The sequence below is a fragment of the Trichosurus vulpecula genome, chromosome 6 (genome assembly GCF_011100635.1).
Source record: "Trichosurus vulpecula isolate mTriVul1 chromosome 6, mTriVul1.pri, whole genome shotgun sequence".
NCBI lineage: Eukaryota > Metazoa > Chordata > Mammalia > Diprotodontia > Phalangeridae > Trichosurus > Trichosurus vulpecula.
The window spans coordinates 222961453-222984956 of record NC_050578.1 but is presented as its reverse complement, the minus strand read 5'-3'; the positions used below and the strand labels follow the sequence as shown (position 1 = coordinate 222984956).

At 39.1% G+C, this 23504-nt stretch overlaps 1 protein-coding gene across 9 annotated transcripts in view; it reads right to left on the bottom strand.

Moving 5' to 3' along the window:
• Nucleotides 1-23504, bottom strand: part of SOX6 (SRY-box transcription factor 6) — a 550764-nt gene that overhangs the window by 363492 nt on the left and 163768 nt on the right. For all 9 annotated transcript variants that reach the window (XM_036763144.1, XM_036763143.1, XM_036763146.1 and 6 more), the window contains exon 2: nucleotides 5273-5513. In XM_036763144.1, the coding sequence (XP_036619039.1) occupies nucleotides 5273-5509 (237 nt within the window). In that variant the 5' untranslated portion in view covers nucleotides 5510-5513. The remainder of the gene's footprint in view (nucleotides 1-5272; nucleotides 5514-23504) is intronic.

Sequence of the window (23504 nt, the reverse complement as noted above, 5' to 3'; positions counted from 1 at the left end):
GAGACATTTGTTTTTCATAAAACAAATCCAGTTTGGCAATGCAACTAAGACATCTACAGTCAGCCTTTCCCTATTTCTTAGTGTATCCCTCCCTCTATTGATTATCTCCTGTCTTTCCTATCTGTAGCTTGTACGTACCAAGTTGTTTACATGCTTTCTCCCTCATTAGATGGTGACCTTCCCAAGGGCAGGATCTTTGGCCTTTCTTGGTATCTCCAGCACTCACCGAGAACAGCACATAGTAGATACGTAATAAATGTTTGTTGATTGGCAGACTGATGGAATGTTGAACTTAGCATCAAAAAAGCCTCGAGTTTCCCATCTTGCCTCAGACTCACCCTAGCTTTGCAACCCTGAGCACCTTCTCTCAACCTCAATTACCTCACCTGTAAAACAGAAGATTACAATAGCATCTTCTTCACAGTTATTGGCACAATCTAATGAGATCATGTGTAAATTGCTTTGCAGACCCTAAAGTGCTATCTAAATGCTAGCTGTTATTAAAATAAATATAGTTCTTTGTTATAATAGTGAGTGCTATGAAGGGAAAGGTGGGGAAGTAACAACAATGTTGTTGTGTTTTGTTTTGAAATCTGTGCTACCTCAGCTTTGGGAGCTATCTTCTAAGAAGGAGACTTTATCATCATTATTATCATTACTGCTGTTGCTGTTGGCCCCTTTTCTTTCCAACAGGTAAGACTGTACAGCTTCTAGGATTTAGAGGTAGAAGAAATCTTAGGTTTCTTTTAGTGTGATCCATTTCGAAGAGGAGGCCACTGAAGGCAAGAGAGCTAAAGTGATTATATCAGAACATATATATCTAGTGAGCACACCCTGGTTTTGCACCCAGAGTTCCTTTTGTGACATTACACTACCTCTCTAGGTAAACACAGATCTGCCTTGTAATACAAAGGAAGGAAGGAAGGAAGGAAGGAAGGAAGGAAGGAAGGAAGGAAGGAAGGAAGGAAGGAAGAAAAGAATAAGAAAGAGAAAAAGGAAGGAAAAAAGAACAGGGAAGGAGGGGGAGAGAGAGAGAGAGAGAGAGAGAGAGAGAGAGAGAGAGAGAGAGAGAGAGAGAGAGAGAGAGAGAGAGAGAGAGAGAGAGATTCTGTGGTCTGTATTTTTTAAAAGCAAAAGTCCTGGGCAGCTAGGTGATGCAGCAAGTAGAGCACCAGCCCTGGAGTCAGGAGGACCTGAGTTCAAATCCATTCTCAGGCACTTTACACACTTACTAGCTGTGTGACCTTGGGCAAGTCACTTAACCCCAATTGCCCTGCCTTCCCCCCTGCAAAAAAAAAAAAAAAAAGGAAAAGTCTTCCTGAATATAGCAGATAAGAGAGTACTGGTGCCTGCTCTTCTGACTGACCATGAGCACAGAGGATCACATAAGGCATATAGCACTAATAAAAATAGCTTTACCAAAGCTATTTATCTTTTAAAAAAAAAGTATTCCTCCCTCCATTCAATTATTTCACGTAAGCTAACCCCAGGGTTAAGAGCATGAACTGCTACAGAGAGGAACTGTGAGTTTCATTCCACCACCATATTCCACCTTTACACTTCACATCAATCTTTAAGCAGAATTAGATTAAATGCCTACCCAAAATTTTACTTGGCTCCAACCTCACTCTCCTTCCAAAATAGCCTGTCTGCAGCTTTTTGACCACTCTCTGAAACTTGTTGTTTCTTCTTCCCTCTACAGTAAAGTCAAGCAGGCTAGTGATGTGATGCCTGCAATTTAAGTCATTGCAGGTCTGACGTTGCACTGGTAACACATTGCTGCATCTATCAAATGAAACGGGAGCACAAAGGGAATCTCCAAATGCAGCTGCTATTTCCCATTTGTTAAATCCTTTTATTACACCATATAAGTACACAGCTGGGAAATACTATAGAGTGGGAGTTAAGACAAAATATTTTGGCTTCCAGACATTCAGAATTCACAAAGGCCCCAGTGGAAAGCAATGCTTGATATCAAAAGGGAGGGAAAGTTTGAAAACATTTCTAGCCAATATGCTTTTTTTGATGAGGATGCATAATGTACTTATAGCTTTAAAGTAGTCTATATTACTATAAATTTTGTTTGATAAAAATTTTAGAAATAGCTGGTCTCTGCAATTTTTTCCAAAATTTCAAATCACAAAACAGTCTGTATTTCCAAAGTCTGCAGATAAATGACCAGAGCAGGGGCTGCCCCCTGCCAAAGCAGAACTGATGTACTCTGAGTTGGGGCAGCACATTATTGACTAATAGAGATAGTCAAGTTCTCACTAAAGAAGTATAGCTTTGCCTTTCTCCCATCTCAATCTGCCACTAGAAAGACTTCCTGCTCAGGACTTTTGTAAAATTTCTTTTTCTTTCAACACTCGGCTTCTTTACAACCAAACTAATGGCCATACTATCCTGCCATCTAGAAGGTGTCATCCTGAAAAAGAGGGATTCACGAGAAGTCAACCAAAGGAAGCTCACATTTAGAACACACTCCCCTGGGGGGTATGCCTGTGACCATTGATCACTATCGTTTAGTATTCATTGACTATTCAATATCCAATGGCTCCATGGCCCTCCGCTACTTGTAAGACTCTCTTCCTTTCTCTTTTTCTTTCTTTCTTCCTTCCATTTCTTTCATGGTAGAGAGGAAAGAGCTCTGGATTTAGAGCGAGATGACCTGAGGCAAACCTTCAGTCTTCTAAGAATTAGAAATTAGTATTCTATAGCTCTTTAAAGTTTTCAAATCACTTAACATTTTTTATACAATTCAATATTCACAATAACCTTATGAGATGGGTGCTATTATTATCCCCATTTTATCGATGAGAAAACTGAGGCAGACAAAGGTTAAATGACTTGCCCATAGTCACATAGCTAGTAAGTGTCTGAGGCTGGATTTGAATTCAAGACTTTCTGACTCCTGGCCCAGAACTCTATCCGTCATTCCATCTGGCTGCCTTATACTACCTGAATGACTTTGGACAAATCACTCTTTTAGGTCACAGTTACACTATCTATAAAATTAGAGAATTGGACTAATGATCTCTAAAATCCCTTTCAGGCGCTCAAGGCTACCATCCCTCTGCTTCCCTTTCTGGCTCCCTCCCTCACTCTCCTCTCTGTCTCCCCTCCAGTGGGATGCAGTTGCCACTGACCTAAAGCAATGTGAAACCTAAGAGAGAAAGGGGCCATGGTGTGGTAGTTCTCTCTCTTATCACTACATATTCTCAAAGCAATTTGAGGTAAACTTTCAGAGTCTATAGCTTATTAATATGTATAAACCACATTTAGGGCTGGGATCAACCTCAATGATTCCATAATTCATTAGCTTTCAAGGCAGAGGAAGTTGAAAGAGCCTTGAAACAACTATAGGTAAGAAACAGAAGGAAGTTGGAGTGTTTTGAAATGGTCTCTCCTAAATTGGACATGCAAGTGACACCCAGAAGTCAACTGAGTCCAACCTGCTGTAGACATTCTCCTGAGGGTGAAGGGAAGAGAACAGCAGTGACTGGAGCCCTGCCTTTTCTCTCTTGCTTTGTGGGTACCTGGTGATCAAGTCATCCAATTTTCAACTGAGCACAATGACTAAGAAAACTTGTACCTGAGCCTCAGTCAGGAGAACCTGAACGTGAGTCCTGACCCATTGGCCTTTCCTTCTCTCCACCCTTAGTAAAGATAAATGACTTTTTTCTGGAACTTTTATGTTGTGTCACAGATTTTATTATCTCCATTTTATAGAAGAAGAAACTCCAAAAGGGTGAGTATTGCTGCTGACGGTCAATCCACTATGGTGTACCTTCCAACTAACTGCCTAACCTATGCAGAAATATACATCCTCTGCTTCCCAATTATATATGCCTGACCATGGAGAAAGAAAGTCTGCCTATGGGGATATCTATTGAGATGTTTACTGTTCACTTTAAGACTTCAGCTTTGCCCAGAAAAGGTCCATTCTGCCATCTGTGAAATGGAGATATCACTAGTCCTACTCCTGGCTGATTATGCCATAGCCCTGGGTGTGTCAGCAGCTAACTCATGTCTGTAAAAATATGTGAAAATGTGAGCCATGTGGGTCCCAAAGCTATTGAACATGGGTGCTATTATTATCAAATAGAATCATTTAATTTGCTTCTAGAGGCACAGCACAAAAATGGAAATGTAAAAGGCCTGGTGAGAGGCGGTATGGCCCAGTGAACAGAATGAAGGATGACTTTAGCCTCGGGAGACCTGGACTGGACTATAATGCCCCCTCAGAAAATGACCAGTGATGTCAGCATGAAGAAATCGGTTTGCCTCCCAGGGCCTCAGCTTCCTGAACTAAGAAGAGAGGATAATTACACTTGCACTATCTTCCTCCTCAGGTTTGCCATGAGAAAAGTGTTTTGTAAACCTTAAAGCCTCATACAAAAGCAAGTTGTTATTACGGAATTGGTAGAAAACCAAGGTTTTCTAAATTATTCCACTTCTTGAGATTTGAAAAGGAAAGTCTGCATCCCTGTTTCTTAAAAAATAAAGAGAAGGCCAAAAATGCAGGACGGGGACCACAATTTCTAATCTAGTGAAGTGTATTGAGGTGTCAGTCAGTTCCAAATATTTAAGAAGGGAACATTTTAGACTTAAATGCGGTAATGAATATGTTCTCATGTTAATTAATAGTGCCTGTTTCAATAGTTGGAGATGGTGTTCAGCCTCAGAAAGGCCTGCTGATATATGGCATGAATCTGCAGTTGTTTCTGCCTCCGGCAAAACTCCTCCAGCCTGATGGAATGATACTCAGGAGCTTTCTGTGTCTCTTTTAAATTAATACACAGGTACATGAGCTAGAAATGTTTCATTATAAATCAAATATGACCATGGGAGAGTATGATAAATACCTGCATCTCCTCACTAAAGATCTATTCTCCATATGACCTCATTCCCATACCTATGATTACTTAATGAGATTACACAACATGAATCCACAACCACACTTCATCAGACCATTACTTATATTGTGAGCTTCCTGAATCTACCTACCCCCTGTGCATGGAGGGAGATGAGCATGCCCTTCAGAACTGGTGAAAAGCTGTTGACAGGTCAACCTGGCCCTGCACATCAGTTAAATATCAAACCATCCACCTGTCAAACATTGTCCGGTCCTCACCATTTATCAGTGTTGTAATAACTATGTGCATGAGGCTGTGCTAGGAGCTGTATAAAATGGCCAGCATTTGTCACTTTTCCTTAAAAGACTCATGGGTCATGGCTGACTTGAGGATGAGAGTCCTGGCTGCAGACTTACCATTCTGTGCTGGGCTGAGATGACACTGTCCCAGTCAGCATCCTGTTGAATGGTGGTGACAAGAGTTGGTAGCTCCTCAGAGTGAGGTTTGTTGTGCATGATAGGGTGAAGAGGCAGGTGGGGGGTCACGTGCTGGTCACTGCCCTCTTCCTTTTCCCGAGCGGACAAATCCTGGGTCATCGCTTCCTCTCCATCAGCTGCACAGGCAAATGGAGAGGTGGCTTGCTTGGAAGACATTCTTCTGCAGAAGGAAGAAGGTGGCACAGATCAGCATGGACTGCTGGAGTCACAGGAATAAAACTTGAGCAAGTTCTAAATCAGGGGTTATTGATTTGGGTTCTACAGACCCCCAGTGGGCTCATGGATAGAAGTTGGGGATTTGCAAGCTTAAATGGGAAAAAAAAATATTACACCTTTATTTCAATATAATTTATTTTCTTTGTCATCTTATGTATTTTATTTTAGGCATTTAAAAATATTTTGAGAAGGGTCCCACTTGTAACCCCAGTAACTAGCGCAGTAACTGGAACAAAGTAGGTACTTAATAAAAATATATTGATTGATTGATGACTGACCCTATATTTCTAAGTCATCTCTCCAAATTGTAAGATGGGCATGAACTCAGAAGAAAAGAGAAATCTCCATTCAAATCAAAGCAACAAGCATTTAATAAACACAGATTCTGCTAAGCAACGATGTAGAAGGAACTGAAGTTACAAAGAAAAAAATGAAGAGCTTATCGCATCTCCCACTTTATGAACTTGAGCAAGTTATTTAACCTTTATGGGCCTCAGTCTCCTCATCTGTAAAATGCTAGCATTGGACTAGTTAAACTCCAAGGTCCTTTCCAGATCTAAGGCCATTGTACTATATAAATTGGACATTCTACACTGGGGCAGGTGCGGAGGCAATACACCATATCTACGGATAAGTAACTACAAAATATCCATCCTTTCCTTAGATAACTACTGCATTTTAATCAAAATTCTTCCTATGCTTTATCTTCTCTCCAAGCCCCAATCAATCCACAAACAGGCTTTTAAGGAACTGTTCTGGAGTTTGTACCCATCTTTCCCCAGTGTCCAAATTAGTCAGCTGTGAGCATGATTTGAAGAATCCAAAGGCCTAAATTCCTCCAATAGCCTTTGTAAGAACCAAATTATAATCACAGAGAAAGGAAGTGTATGCAGGGCCCTTAGGAAATTTAGCCAGGGAAGTAAATAATTTACTATGGAAGTCCTAAGCAAATCAAATTCTTGAGTTCTGATTTAGTTTGTGCCTTCTATTAATGAGTTCTATGCTTAATGCTTTTTGAAGCCAATCTGATTCTTTTCCAAAGATTTCTAAGATATTTACATGTCAACTGCTATAAAAGTTTAAGTGGCATATTGATTGATTGGCTGATAATGTGTGATTAGTCTTAAGGCAATTTTGTACCATTTGAGTTGAGTGCCTGAAATAATTATATTTCCATTTTATATTAGATAGTACATACAAGATACAAAGCATTTTCAAGAATCCAGTGAAACGAGAATAGTAAAATGACTGCTGTGAATAATATTTTTAACTCTGTCCTCCAAACAAATGACTGAATATTCATTTATACATATAACCAGTTATAAATATATTGACAACTCTTATCTGATACCATTTGAGAAGTCAAGTTGATGAGAAGATACAATGTCTCTGTCTTGCCCTTTCAGACAGTAATAGAACTACAATTCTTCAACTGAATTTTTTTAAATGCAATAGCACTTCATTATTGAGAAAAGAATTTTCTTAATTTCATATATGAAAGTAAATCAGGCAACCATGTAACTTAAGAGGCACGACAACAAGAATACACTTTCCCCTAATTTTTGGAACTGCTTTGAGTTTGTAACATCTTTAGTATTAAAACTGCTATGTAATGAAAGGAAGAAGATCCCCCACCTTAATTGCTCTTTAACATTAATTGATTTCATACCATTTTTTAAAAAATGCACAAATCAGTTAACATAGGAAACCACATGAGCATTTTTCAAATTAGCAAATCATTAACTTGCTAGTACTGTTTCTACAGACAAATAAATACTGATTAAAGGGTCTAGAAATCTGAGATTAACAGTTAAATTTACAAATCTGTCACATGCTTTCATGAATATTGCAGTGAAGGAAATATCAAGTGCAAAGAAAAATAATTAAGTTAATTCCAATTTAAACAGTAGTTTTTATGTAGCAGCCCATGTTTCACATAGGATTTAACAGCTAATGCTAAATTTCTCACAATTAATGAGGGGGCTCAGATTTAGTATCCTACAGTGAAAAAAATTAATATAGGATCAGCTAATCTAATTATGCATAGTTCTAAATAAAAGTAGTACAACCCCTGAAAGCACTTTGAAGCATATTAAAGTGTGAGTACCTGCTTATAATAACCATCCTACAAATAAGAACAAAAATTCCTATTAAAATTGGAACCTAGAAAACAACAGGAAGGTGACTCAAAGGGATCTATGTCTGTGCTTCCTTGGAGGAGAAAGAAAAGTAGGAAATGTTGGCATAAGAGTCCCCAACCATAGAAGTGAAATAAGACAGATGTGCCCAGTTCAGCCAAAACCAACCAATAGGTGAAATGCCCCTGAAAATGCTACCGAGTTTATGAGCCCACCTAGATCTTTCTCCCTTTGATCCTCTAGCTACTAGTGAAGCAAGGTTGATCATTTTTATAGAACTGTGACCTAAGTGTCTTAGAAGATTGCTACAAACAAGAGAGAAGTTTCCAAAAATTGGATGAAAAGAGATGCTCTCACGCAGGGATGAATGTAAGTATTCATACTAAAAGAGAAGAACAAATGGGCTGCCATTTTAGAGACATTTTTAAAAATATTTACTATAATCAAAAGGTACAATACAACATACTCCCAGTGGTTTCACCTCTCTGACAGACAGACATCATCTTATTGCAAATTAAACTGGCTCCCTCCAATGTCTATGGCTCTGGTTATTTCTCTGGGATAAATCAATCATGACACAGAACCAGAAATGAAAACAGTCTCTTAAGAATAATTCCATCTATAAATTGCACCAAGGAACAATAGTGCACCATCCTCATTAAACACAACCGTGCAGCTGTGAAAATAGTCTAAATCTGGCCAAAACTATGAGTTGGGTTTCAAGGCTGGTTTGTTAGGGAGTGTTTTCTTAAGGAAGGCTGGGCCCTCAGTCTTAATCAGCCAATAAATTATTTCCTGCAATTACATTAAATAGAAAATTATCTTCAAATTGGGAGTGTTAATTGAAAATCAAAATTCAGAGTGAAGTTTAGAAATTACACGCTGAATATAATTAGTCGGGAAAGGCTTCACCTCGACTTCATAAACAGGCTTTTGGTGATTCCTCCAGTGACCATTCAGAAAAGCTTCCACCTACTTACAGCAGAACAGTTGTCCTTCATGTGACAGATTAGAATCCTGGTTTTCTACCAATTTCTACAATTGTAGATATACTGACACCAAATCCAAGTTTCAGAATAAAAAAGAATCATCAGTTACACGTCTAAAGCAATGAAGATTCTTCCCTGCCAACAATGCCATGAGGTAAATATCAAAAATATTGTTATTCCCATACAAATAAGGAAAGCAAGGCTTAGAGAAGTAAAATGAGTATGCTCACAGTTTCACAGGTAATCAGTTCTATTTTGGAACTTGAACCCAAGCCCTCTGACTCCAAACCACACACTCTTTTCACTGTTCCATGGAAAGCCCTTCAAAAATCCAACCTTATCTTTGGCTATTCATTTCCCTCTAGTTTCTTGCATTTAATCCAGCTTAGCTATCAAAAATTATTTTGAAATAGGAGATGAAGTTAATTTCATTTCTTAAGAATGAATAAATTGAGGACTTTTCTATTTGTTAGTATTATTGGTTTCCTTTTTGTTTTTGAATCAAAGTGGAAAGCTTCTTGAATCCCTGGTTTAAATTTGTAACTTACTCCTTATTTACTGAAGTACTGTGATTTAACACAACTGAGATAGCTTAGTTTTTACGGGGTACCCAGTCACCAATTCTTTTTTTGTTTGTTTGTTTGCTTGTTTTAATGACTCTTATAAGACTCCTGTCTAGGTCGTCTGAAATTCTCAAAGCTGGCGAGACACATGTGACTGTTCTTAATGACAGTACTACAACCACTCTGCCACCACAGCTCCCCTTAACAGCCACATAAATCCAACACGCCCACAGTTTAGCTTTTTAAAAAGTCAAGTGCAATGCTTTTTAAGAAATGCTTAGATCAGTGTTTTTGCATTAAAATTTTTTTCACCCAAGTGTCCAGTATTTTTGACTCAGGCGATGTGATATTGACATTTTACTAATGGGTGAGAAAAAGTCGCACACCACCACCACCCCCCATGGTCAATTTCTATTTGATTATACTTTGTTTTATTTCCACACTATTATAACTTAGAATACATCCAATGAATTGTTTTTTTAATTTGTATTAAAAAAATATCTCCCTAGCTCTAACCCCCTGAAAACAGGGGTTTATAATGGAAGTGCTGACACAACCCTAACTGAAGCAGCGCAAATGGTGCCGCGATAATACACAAAATCAAGTTCTATTATTCTAAACTCTCCTCGCTCATGGGATTTTTCTTTACTGTGCTCCCAGCCAAACTGCTGAAGCAGGAGAAATTTAAATGCAATCAAATGGGCCCAATTCTACTTACTAGAACAAGTGTCTACAGTGGTACAATCTTAAAAGGAGATGCAACAGATTTGTTTGGTGTTTTTTTTTAACTGTTTATTTATAATACAGTGCATTGGAGATAAAATAAAAGAGGAAATTACACTCACATGGTACCAGTGTATTGACTACACAGAGTACATTATAATCAGAGAGAAAAACTACATTGTCAACTTATCACATTGGTTAAACAGGACGGTTTTCTGGGGGCACCGGGATGATCCAGGAAAGCTAACTTCCAATGCTGATTGTCTCTACCTGCTTTATGGGGCACTGAATCCCAATGCCCAACCTTGGTTCCCAGGGTTGGCATGCCTCTCAATCCAGCAGGTAGAACAAATTCCCTAGATGCTCAGTCACTGCACAGAGCTTCTGGGTATGGGACTTCAAGGATAAGACTTCTAAAGACAAGCAGGGTTTCAGGGACTGATCATATGCTCTTGACCAGGAATTCTTTGCTTGGGATCCAGAAAGTTTTTAAAAAACATTTTGATAACTATATTTTAATATAATTGGTTTCCTTTATAATGCCATGTATTTTATTTTCATAAAAACATAAATCTAAGAGGGGGTCCAATAGACTTCCCTAGACTGCCATGACACAAAAATGCTTAAAGACCTCTGTTTTAAAAGGTCACTAAAGTGCAACAAATTTGAGGGATGGGAGAGAGGGCAGGGAGCACCAAAGACCTCATGAGAAAAGCAAGATGCTTTGGCTATGAATGCCGAAGTCTTCATACTTGTGAATTGTGTGCCTTCCCTCAATACCCACAAGTTATTTTGTGGCAAGCACTGTTTCACTTTTGATTTTGTATCCTTAGCACCCAATACAGCGCTTCATATAGTAGGTGCTTATTATTTAGTGATTTGAATTGTCAACCACCTCTCAATCAATTAAAAACACTTTCTGCCTGTCTGTTGAAGAAACATAGAAATCAGGTACGTGTTAGCTGGCAGTAAAGAGGCCGTTCTCGATGAGGAGATATGTTTATCAATGTTATACTGAATCTTTTCTGAAACTGTAGAACTTTTTTTTTGGAAGGAGCTGGTAGCAGTGTTTTGGGTTTTTTTAATGGTCACTTTTCTAAGGCTATTTGCACATGTAAAGAGTTGTAGGCCACTCTTTCAACAATTTTTCTTAAGGCATATCTGTTCAAAATGCCATTTTTATTTTATTTATTTTATTTTCACAAATTTTGGCAGGCATCCATGTCTCAAGCCTATCTAGAACTCATGTAGTTATCCAATGTAGCCACTGTATTTATTGAAACAATATTTTTGAATCTGCTTTGAAAAATGTTTTTATGCCTTATAAAAAGATCATTATCAAATAGTATGCCTTTTCTAGATAGGATCACTCTTTGCTTTCATTCAGAAAAACACCCATTTCTAACTTACAGTAATATTCAGATGGTTGGCTTATTTAAAGAAAAATTAAAAACTCAAGCCAAGTTACATTTATTTTTGCAACTCTGCCCCAGGCTAGTAATATGATGCAGACTTAACTCAGTCAGATAATTCACTATTAATTTAATGCTGTAATTGACCTGACACTAAGAAATAAACAGTTATTTCCTAAAACTATAACATGGTGCATCTGAATCCAAGATACAGGAAGCAGAAGTTTCACAATTATATGTCACGTTTCAAAAGCACTTTTTAGGTTTTTCAACAACCACTTTATGAGGTAGGTTATACAGTAGATGTATTTCCACTTTACAGATGAGGAAATCAAGTATCAAAGAGGATGACTTATATGCCCATGGCTACATATGAAGTGTCCCAAACAGTATTTGACCTCAGGTCTCCTGAGTCCAAGGCTTTTCCTACTACACCATAATGCCTCTCCTGCCCCTAGTCAACACCCTGCATACTCACGAAGATTCTAAGCAACATAGCCAAAGAACATAGAATTTCCTTCCCTTTACCTCCAATCTGAGGAATAAAACTTCTGAAGTCAGAGAAGGAGGGGGCTCTGAATTCCAGGCATTTTACTAACCGTCCACTACCTAGGGAGCAGAGAAGCAGTCAGCCAGTCAGCAATGCTGGACCTTCTGAACTTCTGCAGTTTCATTCAGATAAACTCTAGCAGCTGAGGAAGAGCAGGGACAGGCGCTTTAAGGTTTGCCTACTACATTACATATGTTATCTCATTTGATCACTACAACAACTCAATGAGTCCTGTGCTATTATTAGCCTCACTTTACAATTGAGGAAACTGAGACGAAGAAAGGTCAAGTGACTTGCCCAGAATGACACAACTAGTCAGTGTCCAAGGTCAAATTTGAACTCAGGGCTTTCTGACTCCAAAGCCAGACCTCTATCTAGCCATCTACTCTAATCCCTCCTTTTTCCTCCCCTGCCTCCTGTTTTCCCTCTCTCATACCTCCCATGTCTGCAAATGAGCAACTGAGAAAAAGATAGGCAAAGCAGAGTCTTTCAAAGCTGCCAGGGAGAATATTAGGAATCTATATTTGGGTGGCAGCCCTACTGGAAAATATATGGTAACAAGCACCAAAAACATTAGTCAGAAAAACAACAGTAACAACAATCCTCAGGTTTTAGGCATCTGTCGAATCATTGACAAGGGTTTATCATATACTTTGAGTCCTTGGAATATTTCTAAGAAAGTGTTTAGAACAGCAGAGCCCAGCCCAGCTACGTCTTCCCCACAGTGCTATCAGAGGCTCCCTGAAGTCCCTGTACAGCAGCCAAGAAGCTCACTACCTGAGCTAGGTTCTTCCAAGTCACCCAAGTTTGTGTTTTCTAGAGTGTATATTTAGCTGACAATATTTCTGTCACTTTATATAGCTTAAGACTGTTCTTTGGACTGGAGGCTCATGTGTCTCAGAATCCTCTGACTCATGAATTGTTTCTCCTGATAGTGTTACATCACGTAACCACGTCTGTCTAATTGGTTAGCATTCGCTGGAGTCCTAGGACTATGCCATGTGGCCCTGGGGATCCAGTTTCTCCACTGGTGCAAACAGTCTTGCCTTCATGTAATCTCTACCAATGCCTTTTCCTAGATGGAAATAAGACTGAAGTTTTCTCACCATTTATCTACCAGTAACTTGTTGGGGGTTTGTTGTTTTAGGAAACCAGGGACCGAGTATATAAATAAAAGCAGTCAATTAACAATAAGCAAAACTAAACAATGGGCACTATAAATAAACATTAACGTAGAGGATTTTAATCAAGCCCAATAGCTTGGCTGCTCAGCTGAAAGCCTGCCTGCTTAAATAACTGGGAGGGTTGGGGGGGGGGGTGGAGCTGTCTAAAATAATAGCAGGATGGATTTATTTTTAAATGTTCACACTTTGACTCTCCTGTTCACATAAGATGAGAACCAGTCCTTAAAGTGAGTACAGGATTTGCTTTCGCAACTTGAAACCCATTTACCCAAGGGAAATAGAGGGATTTCCAGAGAAATAGAAGTTCCTTGAGGGCAGGAACTGATACTTTTTCTTTTATCTTGCATCTCTAGAACCTTGTTCAAGGCCTTCAACATAATGGGTTTTTCAGAAATGCCTGATGAATTTAATTGACAAATGAAGACATCATAAAAATGATAACAATAAAAATCACAATCATCCTCATCATTACATGCATAGTTCTTCAAATTTCATAAAATGATTTTCATATATTATGTCATTTCAGCAGCCTCTTCGTAACCCTGTCAGGGAGGTACTACCGGTATTACTAAGTAGTAGAAGACCCTATCTGCCTAATTAATAATAAATAAAATTCTGCATCATGACAAGCCTTCACTGCCTGTTTCTCACTCTCAGTACCATTTTCAAGATCAGTATAATCTTTCCAGGAAAGGGAGAAAATGAAAACTCCTGCTAAGGAGAATGCTTCAGAAAGGAAAGTTCATACCTCATGAGGTTTTGTATAGAATTATGTAAAATATCTAATAACTCTGATGTGCCCCTCTTAGCTAAATGAAGCACTTCCATCATGCCTCTCCTTTTCCTATAATGAAATAAGGTACACATTTCAAGCTCATCTTTACTCAATTTGCTCTAAACCACACATTAGTACTTCCCCATAAAAGAGAAACAATGGCTTTGCAGTTCATTTTCAGTGTGTCTGCCTAATGAAAACCTCATTGTGCCTGCTGAAAACCATTTCAAGCAGGCAAGGTATTTCTGATTCAGCAGAGGTTACACAAACATCAAAGCAGTTAAATATAGGTGCCAAGCCGCATTGCCAGGAGCTCTCAATACTGTGAGTTAGTATTACCTGACAGCTTAGTGAATGTAAAATTACTTGTTTCTCCAATTGAAGACAATCAAATTGTCACCTTCCATTGTAATAATGCACAACTAGCGATCAGCAAAGTGCAAACATAATTACCATGAAGAAAACAAAAAATCAAATCTAAATCTCTCTAAAGAGTAAACACATCTCTCTAGCTTCCCCCAAAAGGGAGTGCATTTTAATACTGAATGCTGTGATGCAATTTTTCTGTTATTTAACAATAAGATTTATTAGTCTTACATTAAATGAAAATGAAAAACAGCAAGAGAAGCCACCCAGTAAAGAGCTAATACCTGAAAGACCATTATGACTTTTTCAAATACCCAGGCACATTAATTTTTACACTGATGCCATTTGGGTGGATGAAGGTGTATGTGTCAGCAGCGTTTCCACTGGGCAACACTGTTTTCAGAGATTTCTTTCCTCTGCAGAGGTAGAGCTGGAAAACCAGTGAGATGTGCTATCAGAGCACCCAAAATCAAATCCAGCCACATACTGCCTTTCTGCTCTTGGGCCAGCGATCCATTAAGCATCAATAAGCATTTATAGTTTACTGTAGCAAGTCAATTAATATCTGCGCCCCAGTTTCCTCCTTGTAATATAAGGTGATAGGACTAGACAATCTCTAAGGTTTCTTTCAGCGCTACAAAGATATATACGATCCTACATCTCACACTTCAAATATCTACTTAGCTATGATAAATCTACTGAAAAATCACAAATGAACTTTGGATCCAGAGGATCTGCCTGAGTTTAAGGTCTTGTGGTATGGCCTTGGGCAAGTTACTTAACCCTGTGTCTCAGCTTTCTCAGTTGTAAAAATGAGGATACCGCGACCTACTTCTCTATCTTAGAGCACTTTTGTTTTGGTTTGGTTAATGTGTGTGAGGACAAAGTGGGATATATATGTTTTCTCAGAAGGCAGGAATAGGTCCATAGGCAGGCTTTTAGTCCAAAATCAAGCTTTGGTTCTTTGTAATTTTCCTCAAAAAGTCATGTTTTATTTTAGGGAAAGCGACATTTGGCCTGGAAGTTGAGAGGGAGTTGGAAACTTATGCCAGTAACCAAACCAGCTTGGAAAAGTCACCGGGGAATGGTATGCATGAACACAAACATCATTAGGTATTTAGCATCTGGAATTCTTACCCACATCTGGGCATGATGCAGCACAATCAATCAGAGTGGCCTCGGTAACCAGAAGCTAGGTTATTAAGGCACAGGAGCTCTTGACATGATCCACACATATTGAAGAGTCCCCACAAGGCTCTTGTTCTTACAAAATAAGGCAAAATATCTTTAACATAGATATAGCTGTGAAGGGGTGGGGGAGGGGGGAGAACCTCCATCTAACATGTGTTTAGAAGGCATCCCAGAAACTGTCTTTCAGAGATTTGTAACCCATACTGAAAATTTTTCAGACGTAGATCAGCCTCACTGAAAGAATAAAATCCATCCTTCCCTGACTCAAATACTCACAAAGAATGAATGGCTTCTTTCTTTTTCATCAAAAAGTAAATTAATTAATAATAACACTATACACAAAACTTCAAAGCTAACATCTAGCCCTCCCTCACTGCCTGATAGGATTGTTCTAAACCCTTTAATGTGCAATGACCAGCAGTCCCAGAATGGCCCTGGGCTTCCTGGGCCCAGGAAGACCATCTATTTTCAATTCAATAACATGTATTAGGCACCTATTATATGCTAGGTGCTGGGGATATGAAGACAAAAATGAAACTCTCTGTCTTGGAGGAGCTTATATTCTACAGGCTCTTTATCACAAGACTGGGGCCCTTGCCCACACACAGTAGGGCCAGGGAGTAGCTACATTTTCAGTTCTAGTATGTCACCACTTGAGAAATGAAAGGATCAGCTAGTCTAAAGGTTCTTAACCTGAAGTCCATGAATTTTTTTTAAAAAAACATTTTTATAACCTAATTTCTATGTAATTATTTTCCTTTGCAATTCTATATGTAGTCTATGGATTTGAAAACATTATACTGAGAAAGGGTCCAATAGGTTTCACCAGACTGCCAAAGAGCTCCATGACCCAAAAAAAGGTTAAGAGCCTCTGATTTAGTCTAACCATTTCATTTTACAGAGGCCCAGAGAAATTAAGTGAAATGCTTATGGTTACCCAGGTATTCAATAGAAAAGCTAAATCCGGTACTCGCTCTATATACTGTCGCCTTAATTGTATTAACCTTTACAAATGTGAGCTGTCCAACTCTCCATAACACCCCTTTTCCAGAACAATTCTCTTCTACAGGGACAGAGTAAGAGAGAAAAATAATAACTTATTTATAATTGGGCTTTTGTAGTTTACAAAGCACTTTCCATGTATATCTTGTTTTATCTTCACCAAAAAAAAAATTAATGCTTTGAGGTAGGTAGTGAAGGTTTTGTTATCCCTATTTTACAGATGAGGAAGCTAAGAGATAGAAAAATGAAGAGACTTGCCCAAAATCTCACCACCAGATCTCAAATTCAGGCAGGTTGCCCAGCTCCGAGTCCAATATTCTTTAAGGAGATGGAGCAATTTATTTGTAAAAGATGCTAGGTTAGAAGAAGAATCTAAGTGGGGTAAGAGATGAGAGAGAAAGAATAAAGGAAAGTATGGTTCACTGTCCTACAGCTACCTTCTGATTTTGTAATAGATCCGTCATCATGAAACAGGTATTTGAGTGTGAGATATAGAAGTACTATGGGAAAGCCTTACTTCTTGGGCTTGCCAAATACTCCAGAATAAAATTACTTTTCTTTCTTAGGGACTGCTTCACATAAATTTAAAGCTAGAAATTATCACAGCAAAGGGTTCTTTAAAAAAAAAAAAGACAGATGATGAGTTGCTTTATCCACTGCTAAGCTGCCTACTCCTAGGGTGGGGCTTATCAGTCATTCTACACTCCTTTTCCCTGCGCTCCCCCCCCCACATAAAAAAAAAGGGTGTTGTATGGGATGTGGATTGTCTCCAATTGGAAACCACCCTGGGACTTTGAGATACAGAAATTTTTCCAGATCCTGGGAGACAAATGTTTATACAGATATTATCATAGGAAACAAAAAAATGCTAAAACAAGCAGCATTTTAAAAATTATAGTGAATAGAAACCACAGAAAATACTTATATTTTAATGTTATCTTTAAGAAATATTCTTTTGTCTCTTTGCTTTCTCCCCCATCCTCTAAGACAGAGCTTCTACCATCACCTCTAATTGGATGACTCTCAATGCTTCATTTTCAGAACCTCTTTCCCAGACTCCAGTCCTATATCTCTAGCTGCCTACTGGGAATTTCCACTTGCTTATCTTGACATCACCTGAAACTCATTGCATCCAAAATTGAATTCATCATCTTTCTGCCAAAAACAGCTCACTTCCCTGATTTCTTGATTTTTATTAATGGTAACCTCCATTCTCCTAATCCACCAGAATCTAAATTTCCCCATCATTTCTTATTCCTCCCTTTTCCTATTTATCCAAACAATCACCAAACTCTGCAGATTCTCACTGTATTATCTTTGACATTCAACGTTTTACTTATGATCTCACAGCCAGTACCTTAGTTTAGTACCATATTACCTAGGATCATAGACTTAGAGCTAAAAAGGACCAGAGAATGTATCTTTTCCAACTGCCTTCTTATAAAGATGAAGAAACTAGGGCCTTGAGAGGGTGACTTGCCTAAATTCACACAGGCAGCATGTGCCAGAGCCATTTCAACCCAAGACCTCTAATTTCAGATCCTCTCAGCAAAGCGATTGTTATAACAAACCAACTGGACTTGCGACCTCTATCCAGTCTTCCCTTTCTTCAATGCATTTTGCACAATTTATCAGATTAAATTTCCTAAAATTAATGTCTCTTTCATGTCACACCCTGCTCAAAAACATCTATTTACAGGCTCCCCATTGCCTTCAGGATAAAGTCTATGCTCCATGTGAGCTAGTTATTAATATTCTTATTATCATTGTGCATTAAGGACATACTATGGGTAAGGTACTTTGTGAGGTGCTGGAAATACAAAAGAAAAATGAAAAACAGTCCCTGGTCTCAAGGAGAAATCCAACATTTACACTGATAATAAGTGCAAGGTACCTTGAAGAAGGATAGAGAACACTAACAACCAGGAGAATCAAGAATGGCTTCTCACAAAAGGCAGCACTTGAGGAAATAAAAAAATTCTAGGAGACAGAGTTGAGAAGGAATGGCATTCTAGGCATACAGGACAGCCTGTGCAAAGGCTGAGAGAGAGGAGATGAAAGGAAAAATTCAGAGAAACAAGTAGGGTCATTTGGCTAGAATATCAATCATGTAAAGGGAAATGTGAGAGTAGTCTATAAAGGCAAGCTGCAGTTATATTCAGAATGTGTGTGCAGCAGTGGAGAGAACCCTTGATATGGAGTCAGAGAATGTGGGTTCAGACCACAGTTCAGCTACTTCCTATACCTGTACGACCTTGAAAAAGTCCCTTTTCCTCTCTGGGTCTGAGTTTTCCCACATATCAGACTAGATGACCTCTTCAGTCCTGTCCAGCTCTAAACCTATGATCATAATCTATATTTTAGTCTTATTTTCCAAGCACAAACTAGATTGTAAACTCCATGATGGCAGGACTTGTGCATTGTTCCCACTTTTTTTCTCCTACTAGATGCTTAATAAGTATTTGTTTGATTGAGTTGAAAATGAATCCCCAAAATAGATAATTTTGATTACATGAAATTACAAGGCTTTTGCACAAATAAAACCAATGAAACTGGAATAAGAAAAGAAAGCATCAATTGTAATAAAAAAAATCTTTGCATCAAATATCTCTGATAAAAGTTCTGATATCTAAGACATGTGAAGAATTAAATGTATGAAACTAAGAGCATTCTTCAATGAAAAATTCATCAAAGCATATGAAAATAAAGTTCTCAAAAGGAAAAACTAAACATTATTAACTACCTGAAAGATTGCTCCAAATCACTAAAAATTAGAGAGATACAGATCAACACAACTCCAAGGTTTCACTCTACATTCAGTATGTATGGCACACTACCAAATAAGGAAATAATCAAAGTTAGAGGTATGTGGGAAGCCAGGCACACTGATACAGTATTGGTAGAGATGTGAATTTGTCCATTTCTGTGAATTCCCACTCTGGAAAGCAATTTGGAATTATGCCTTAAATATATGAAAATGTCTATTTAACCCAAACATCCCATTTCTAGGCATATGGAGAAGTGAAGAAACATTTATATAACATCTACTATGTGACAGACACTGTGATAAGCTCCTTTTATTTTTTACAAATATCATCTCATTTGATCTTCACAACAACTCTGGGGGGTAGGAGCTATTATTACCCCCATTTTACAGTTGAAGAAATTGGCAGATAATGGTTAAATGACATGCCCAGGGTTATACAGCTACTAAGTATCTGAGGCCAAATCTAAATTCTGGTCTTCCTGACTCCAGGTCCAGTGCTTTATCTACTATACCACCAGCTGACAACCCAAAGGAGGTCAAAGACAGAAAGAAAGGTCCCATATACAATGATACATAAATAACAGTAATTTATCTGGTATCAAGGAACTGGAAGCAAAGTGGGTAGTCATCAACTGGGAATAGCTAGACAAATTGGGGTACATGAATGTGATGGAATATTACTGTGTAGCAATAAAGTATCAATAGAAAAATTCAGAGAAGCATGGGAAAATTTATTTGAATTGATTCATAGGGAAGCAAGCAGAACCAGGAAAATAACATACGTAACTACATGAATGGAAATGGAACGAAGAAAAATGAAAATTAAAAGCAGTATCATTTTAACTACCAAACTTGACTGAGGAGAATTGAGAGAATATGTTTAACTTTCTTTGCAGAGGAAGGAAACTACAGGTGTCAAAAATTGTATATTGTACTCTCTTTTTATCAGTGCCCCCACCAGAACATTGGACTTCACCCCTAGGACACCGAGCTCTCATAGGGGAGCTTTCATCTTATCCTGTCTAGAACCAGGCCACTTTTCAGTCATCACATCTCCCTCCTTTTCAGCTTCCTTTTTGTGTGTCTTCTGTCAGAAGGTAAGTTTTTGAGGGCATCTTGTTTGCATGTGTCTACATCTGCAACACTTAACACAAGGCCTGCCACATAGTAAGCTCTTCATAAATGTCCATTCTCTCCCTCTCTCTCTCTCTCCTCTCTCTCTCTCTCTCTCTCTCTCTCTCTCTCTCTCTCTCTCTCTCTCTTCTCTCTCTCTCTCTCTCTCCTCTTCCCTCTCTCTCTCTCTTCTTCCCTCTCTCTCTCTCCCCCTATCTACTGTCAAACATGATTGATGTGGTTTTGATGAAATAATTTTTCTTTTTTTTCTCTTTGTTTCAAAGGATAGATGTTTAGAAGAAGAGGAATGCATATATTCCGAAATGGTAATGTAAAAAATCAATAAAAAGAAAATTTAAAAAGAAAATACATCTAAATTTGATAAATAGCAATGATCTTAAACCATCTTAATCCAGCTCTGATTTAAATCTTTCACTTGGAATTTGGCATCAAATGCTTCACTTAATGACGGTTCACCAAATAAAGTACTTTACAGTTTACAAAGCTTTCCTCATAACAGCCCAGTGACATAGGTAATACAGTTATCATTATCTCCATTGTACAATGGGGGAAACTGAGGTCCAGTGCCAGTGCTCTTCCCAACATCTCAAATGACCTCTCACTAAAAGTCGTGGCCTCAATAAATTAGGTATGGCTTCTAAATGTTCTGGTTTTCACTGCTGGTTACCAGGGATTTCAGAAGGATGGCAGGGAAAGTAGGGAGAGCTCAAATCTGTGCATCAAGAGCCAACTGACAAAAGCATTGGTTATAGAGAGGGATAAAGCCATTCTACAAATCAGGGCTTAAAGGTAATCTGCAGAGAGCATCAGTGATGGGCTAAAAAGTGAACCACTGCTTCTATTGATTCCAAATATTCCTGTGTGCCTTAGACTATGGTATCACAGGGTCTCTGAATTTCAGAATCAGAAGGGACAAAGTGGTACAATGGACAGACAGTATGTTGGGTTTGAAGTGGAGGAGCTGGGTTCCAATCCTAGTTCTGCAGCTTATTACCCTGGGCAAGTCATTCCCCTCCTTGTTGAGCCTCATTTCCATCATCTGTTAAATGCAGGTCATTGCGTCCTGGGTTTAATGTTGGAAGCCTCACAGGGGACCTAGTTTAGCCTCCTCATTTTATAGATGAGGAAACTGAGACCAAGGGAACTTGAGTGACTTCTCCAAGGTCTTTGCTGTTCAGTTGTTTTCAGTCATGTCCGACTCTCCATGATCCCATTTGGGGTTTTCTTGGCAGGGATACTGGAGTGTTTTTGCCATTTCCTTCTCCAGCTCATTTGACAGATGAGGAAACTGAGGCAGACAGGGTAACCCAGAGAGTAAATAGCAGAGCTATTTCAATGTTCCCATGACCACAGGTGTTACTTAGTCTAACCTATACCTGAACAAGAATTCCCTCTGCAAGATATTGAGTACGTGGGCATGTGGTCCTCTCTAATAAGGGGAGAACGCATCACTTCCTGAGCCAGCCTATGACAGTTTGGGAAAGCTTGAATTGTCAGGAAGTTTAGCCCTCTACCTTTGGGAAGCAGAGGTACTTCATAGTACCTGTCCTTCCTTTCCCATTCCCATCCCCACCCCTATGCCAGGGCTCTTGTTGGGGGTAACAAATAGTTGATCCACTTCTAACGTCATCTACTACAACTAAATCGTAAAAGCCACAAACTGCCATCAGCAGCAGCTGGGGTGGCTTTCTCTACAAAGGTAGTAGGAGCAGGACCAATTTGGCCCCAAGGGAAAACAAAACAAGGCGCTTAAACAGCAAGTATTTCACACACCAGCTTAGAGCACACTTCAGGTAATCCAGGGTAATGTCGCCATTCCTTGTAAAGCCGCCCAGCCTAGAAACATTCCAAATACTAGCACTTTGAAGACAGCCTCCCATACTGGCATGCATTTTTAGCAAATACAATTTGCTGGGAGAGCTGGGGAAACAAACAAACAAACAAAAAAGGCAGGGCCCTGAATTGTGGTTTGGTCTGCAGAACCGATTTTTGAAAGCTATAGCAAACAGTCTGTTCGTTTTTTTTGGGGGGGGGGGAGGGGCGGGGACAGGGAGGGCGAGGGAACCAAACACTGGTTTTGTCCCTTTTATTTATCTCTTCCCCATTCCACCATCTCTCTCCCTTCTTACAAAGAGGAGCTATTAGGTTACCCGCTTCTCTTCCATTTACTGGTCACAGATTATCGTAGGCTGCCCAACTCTGAAGTAAAAAAAAAAAAAAATCCAATTCTTCTCCTAACTTACAGGACCATAGGGCTGAGTCTCCTTACTGTGAAAGAGAAGCATGCCCACCCACTGTGTTGCGGCCCACTAAGGTATTCTGTGCCAACACCCCACACCTTGGTCTGGAATCAGAACTTTCCCTTTTCTCAATTTGTGGGATTGTATAGAACAAGAAACCCCATCTAAATTCCTTCTTCACGTCCTGCACTCCTCCTCCTCCTCCTTCTCCTCCTCCTCCTCCCCCTTCTCTTTCTCATCTAGCACCAAGCTCACAATTTCACAACTTTGGGGGAGGAGGGAAAGAAGAATTCTCCCATTTGGCATCACCTGCCAGCTGGAAAATATTTGTTGATCTGCCCACCTATTCAATTCTCCCTTTCCAGATCTCCCCAAAAAGTATTCCCACTGTCCAGGCCCACACCCTTCGATTTCCATCTTTCTCCAAAGACCCTGAAATTAATTTAAAATAACAAACAGCTTCAGGCATGTCAGAAAACAGTTTGGGTTTTTAAAAAATCCCATTTGGTCATTTTGTTTTTGTAACCCTGGAACCCAGCACAATGCCATACACATAATAAGTGTTTAATAAATATTTGTGGAATGAATGAATGAAGAAACCCCAATGCTCTGGTACTCTACTTTTTAATGCTATTCTGATGCTGCGTTGGAGTAATTGTTCGAGCCTGTAGGGAACATGACCACAGAGTGAAAGCAGAAATGACACAATTTGGGGGTTCACTCTTAGGCCATTGTTCTCTCCTTGAAAGCCAAAAGGAAGCATGTAGCAACTAACTGTGAACACAGCAGTCCCTCAGGATGGCAGCCATTCACTCCAGGTGAATGGTTCAGAGCTGCTTAGCCCTTTGCACGTCTTTACCTGTTTTTAAACAGAACACTGTGGGAATTTACACCCACTTTC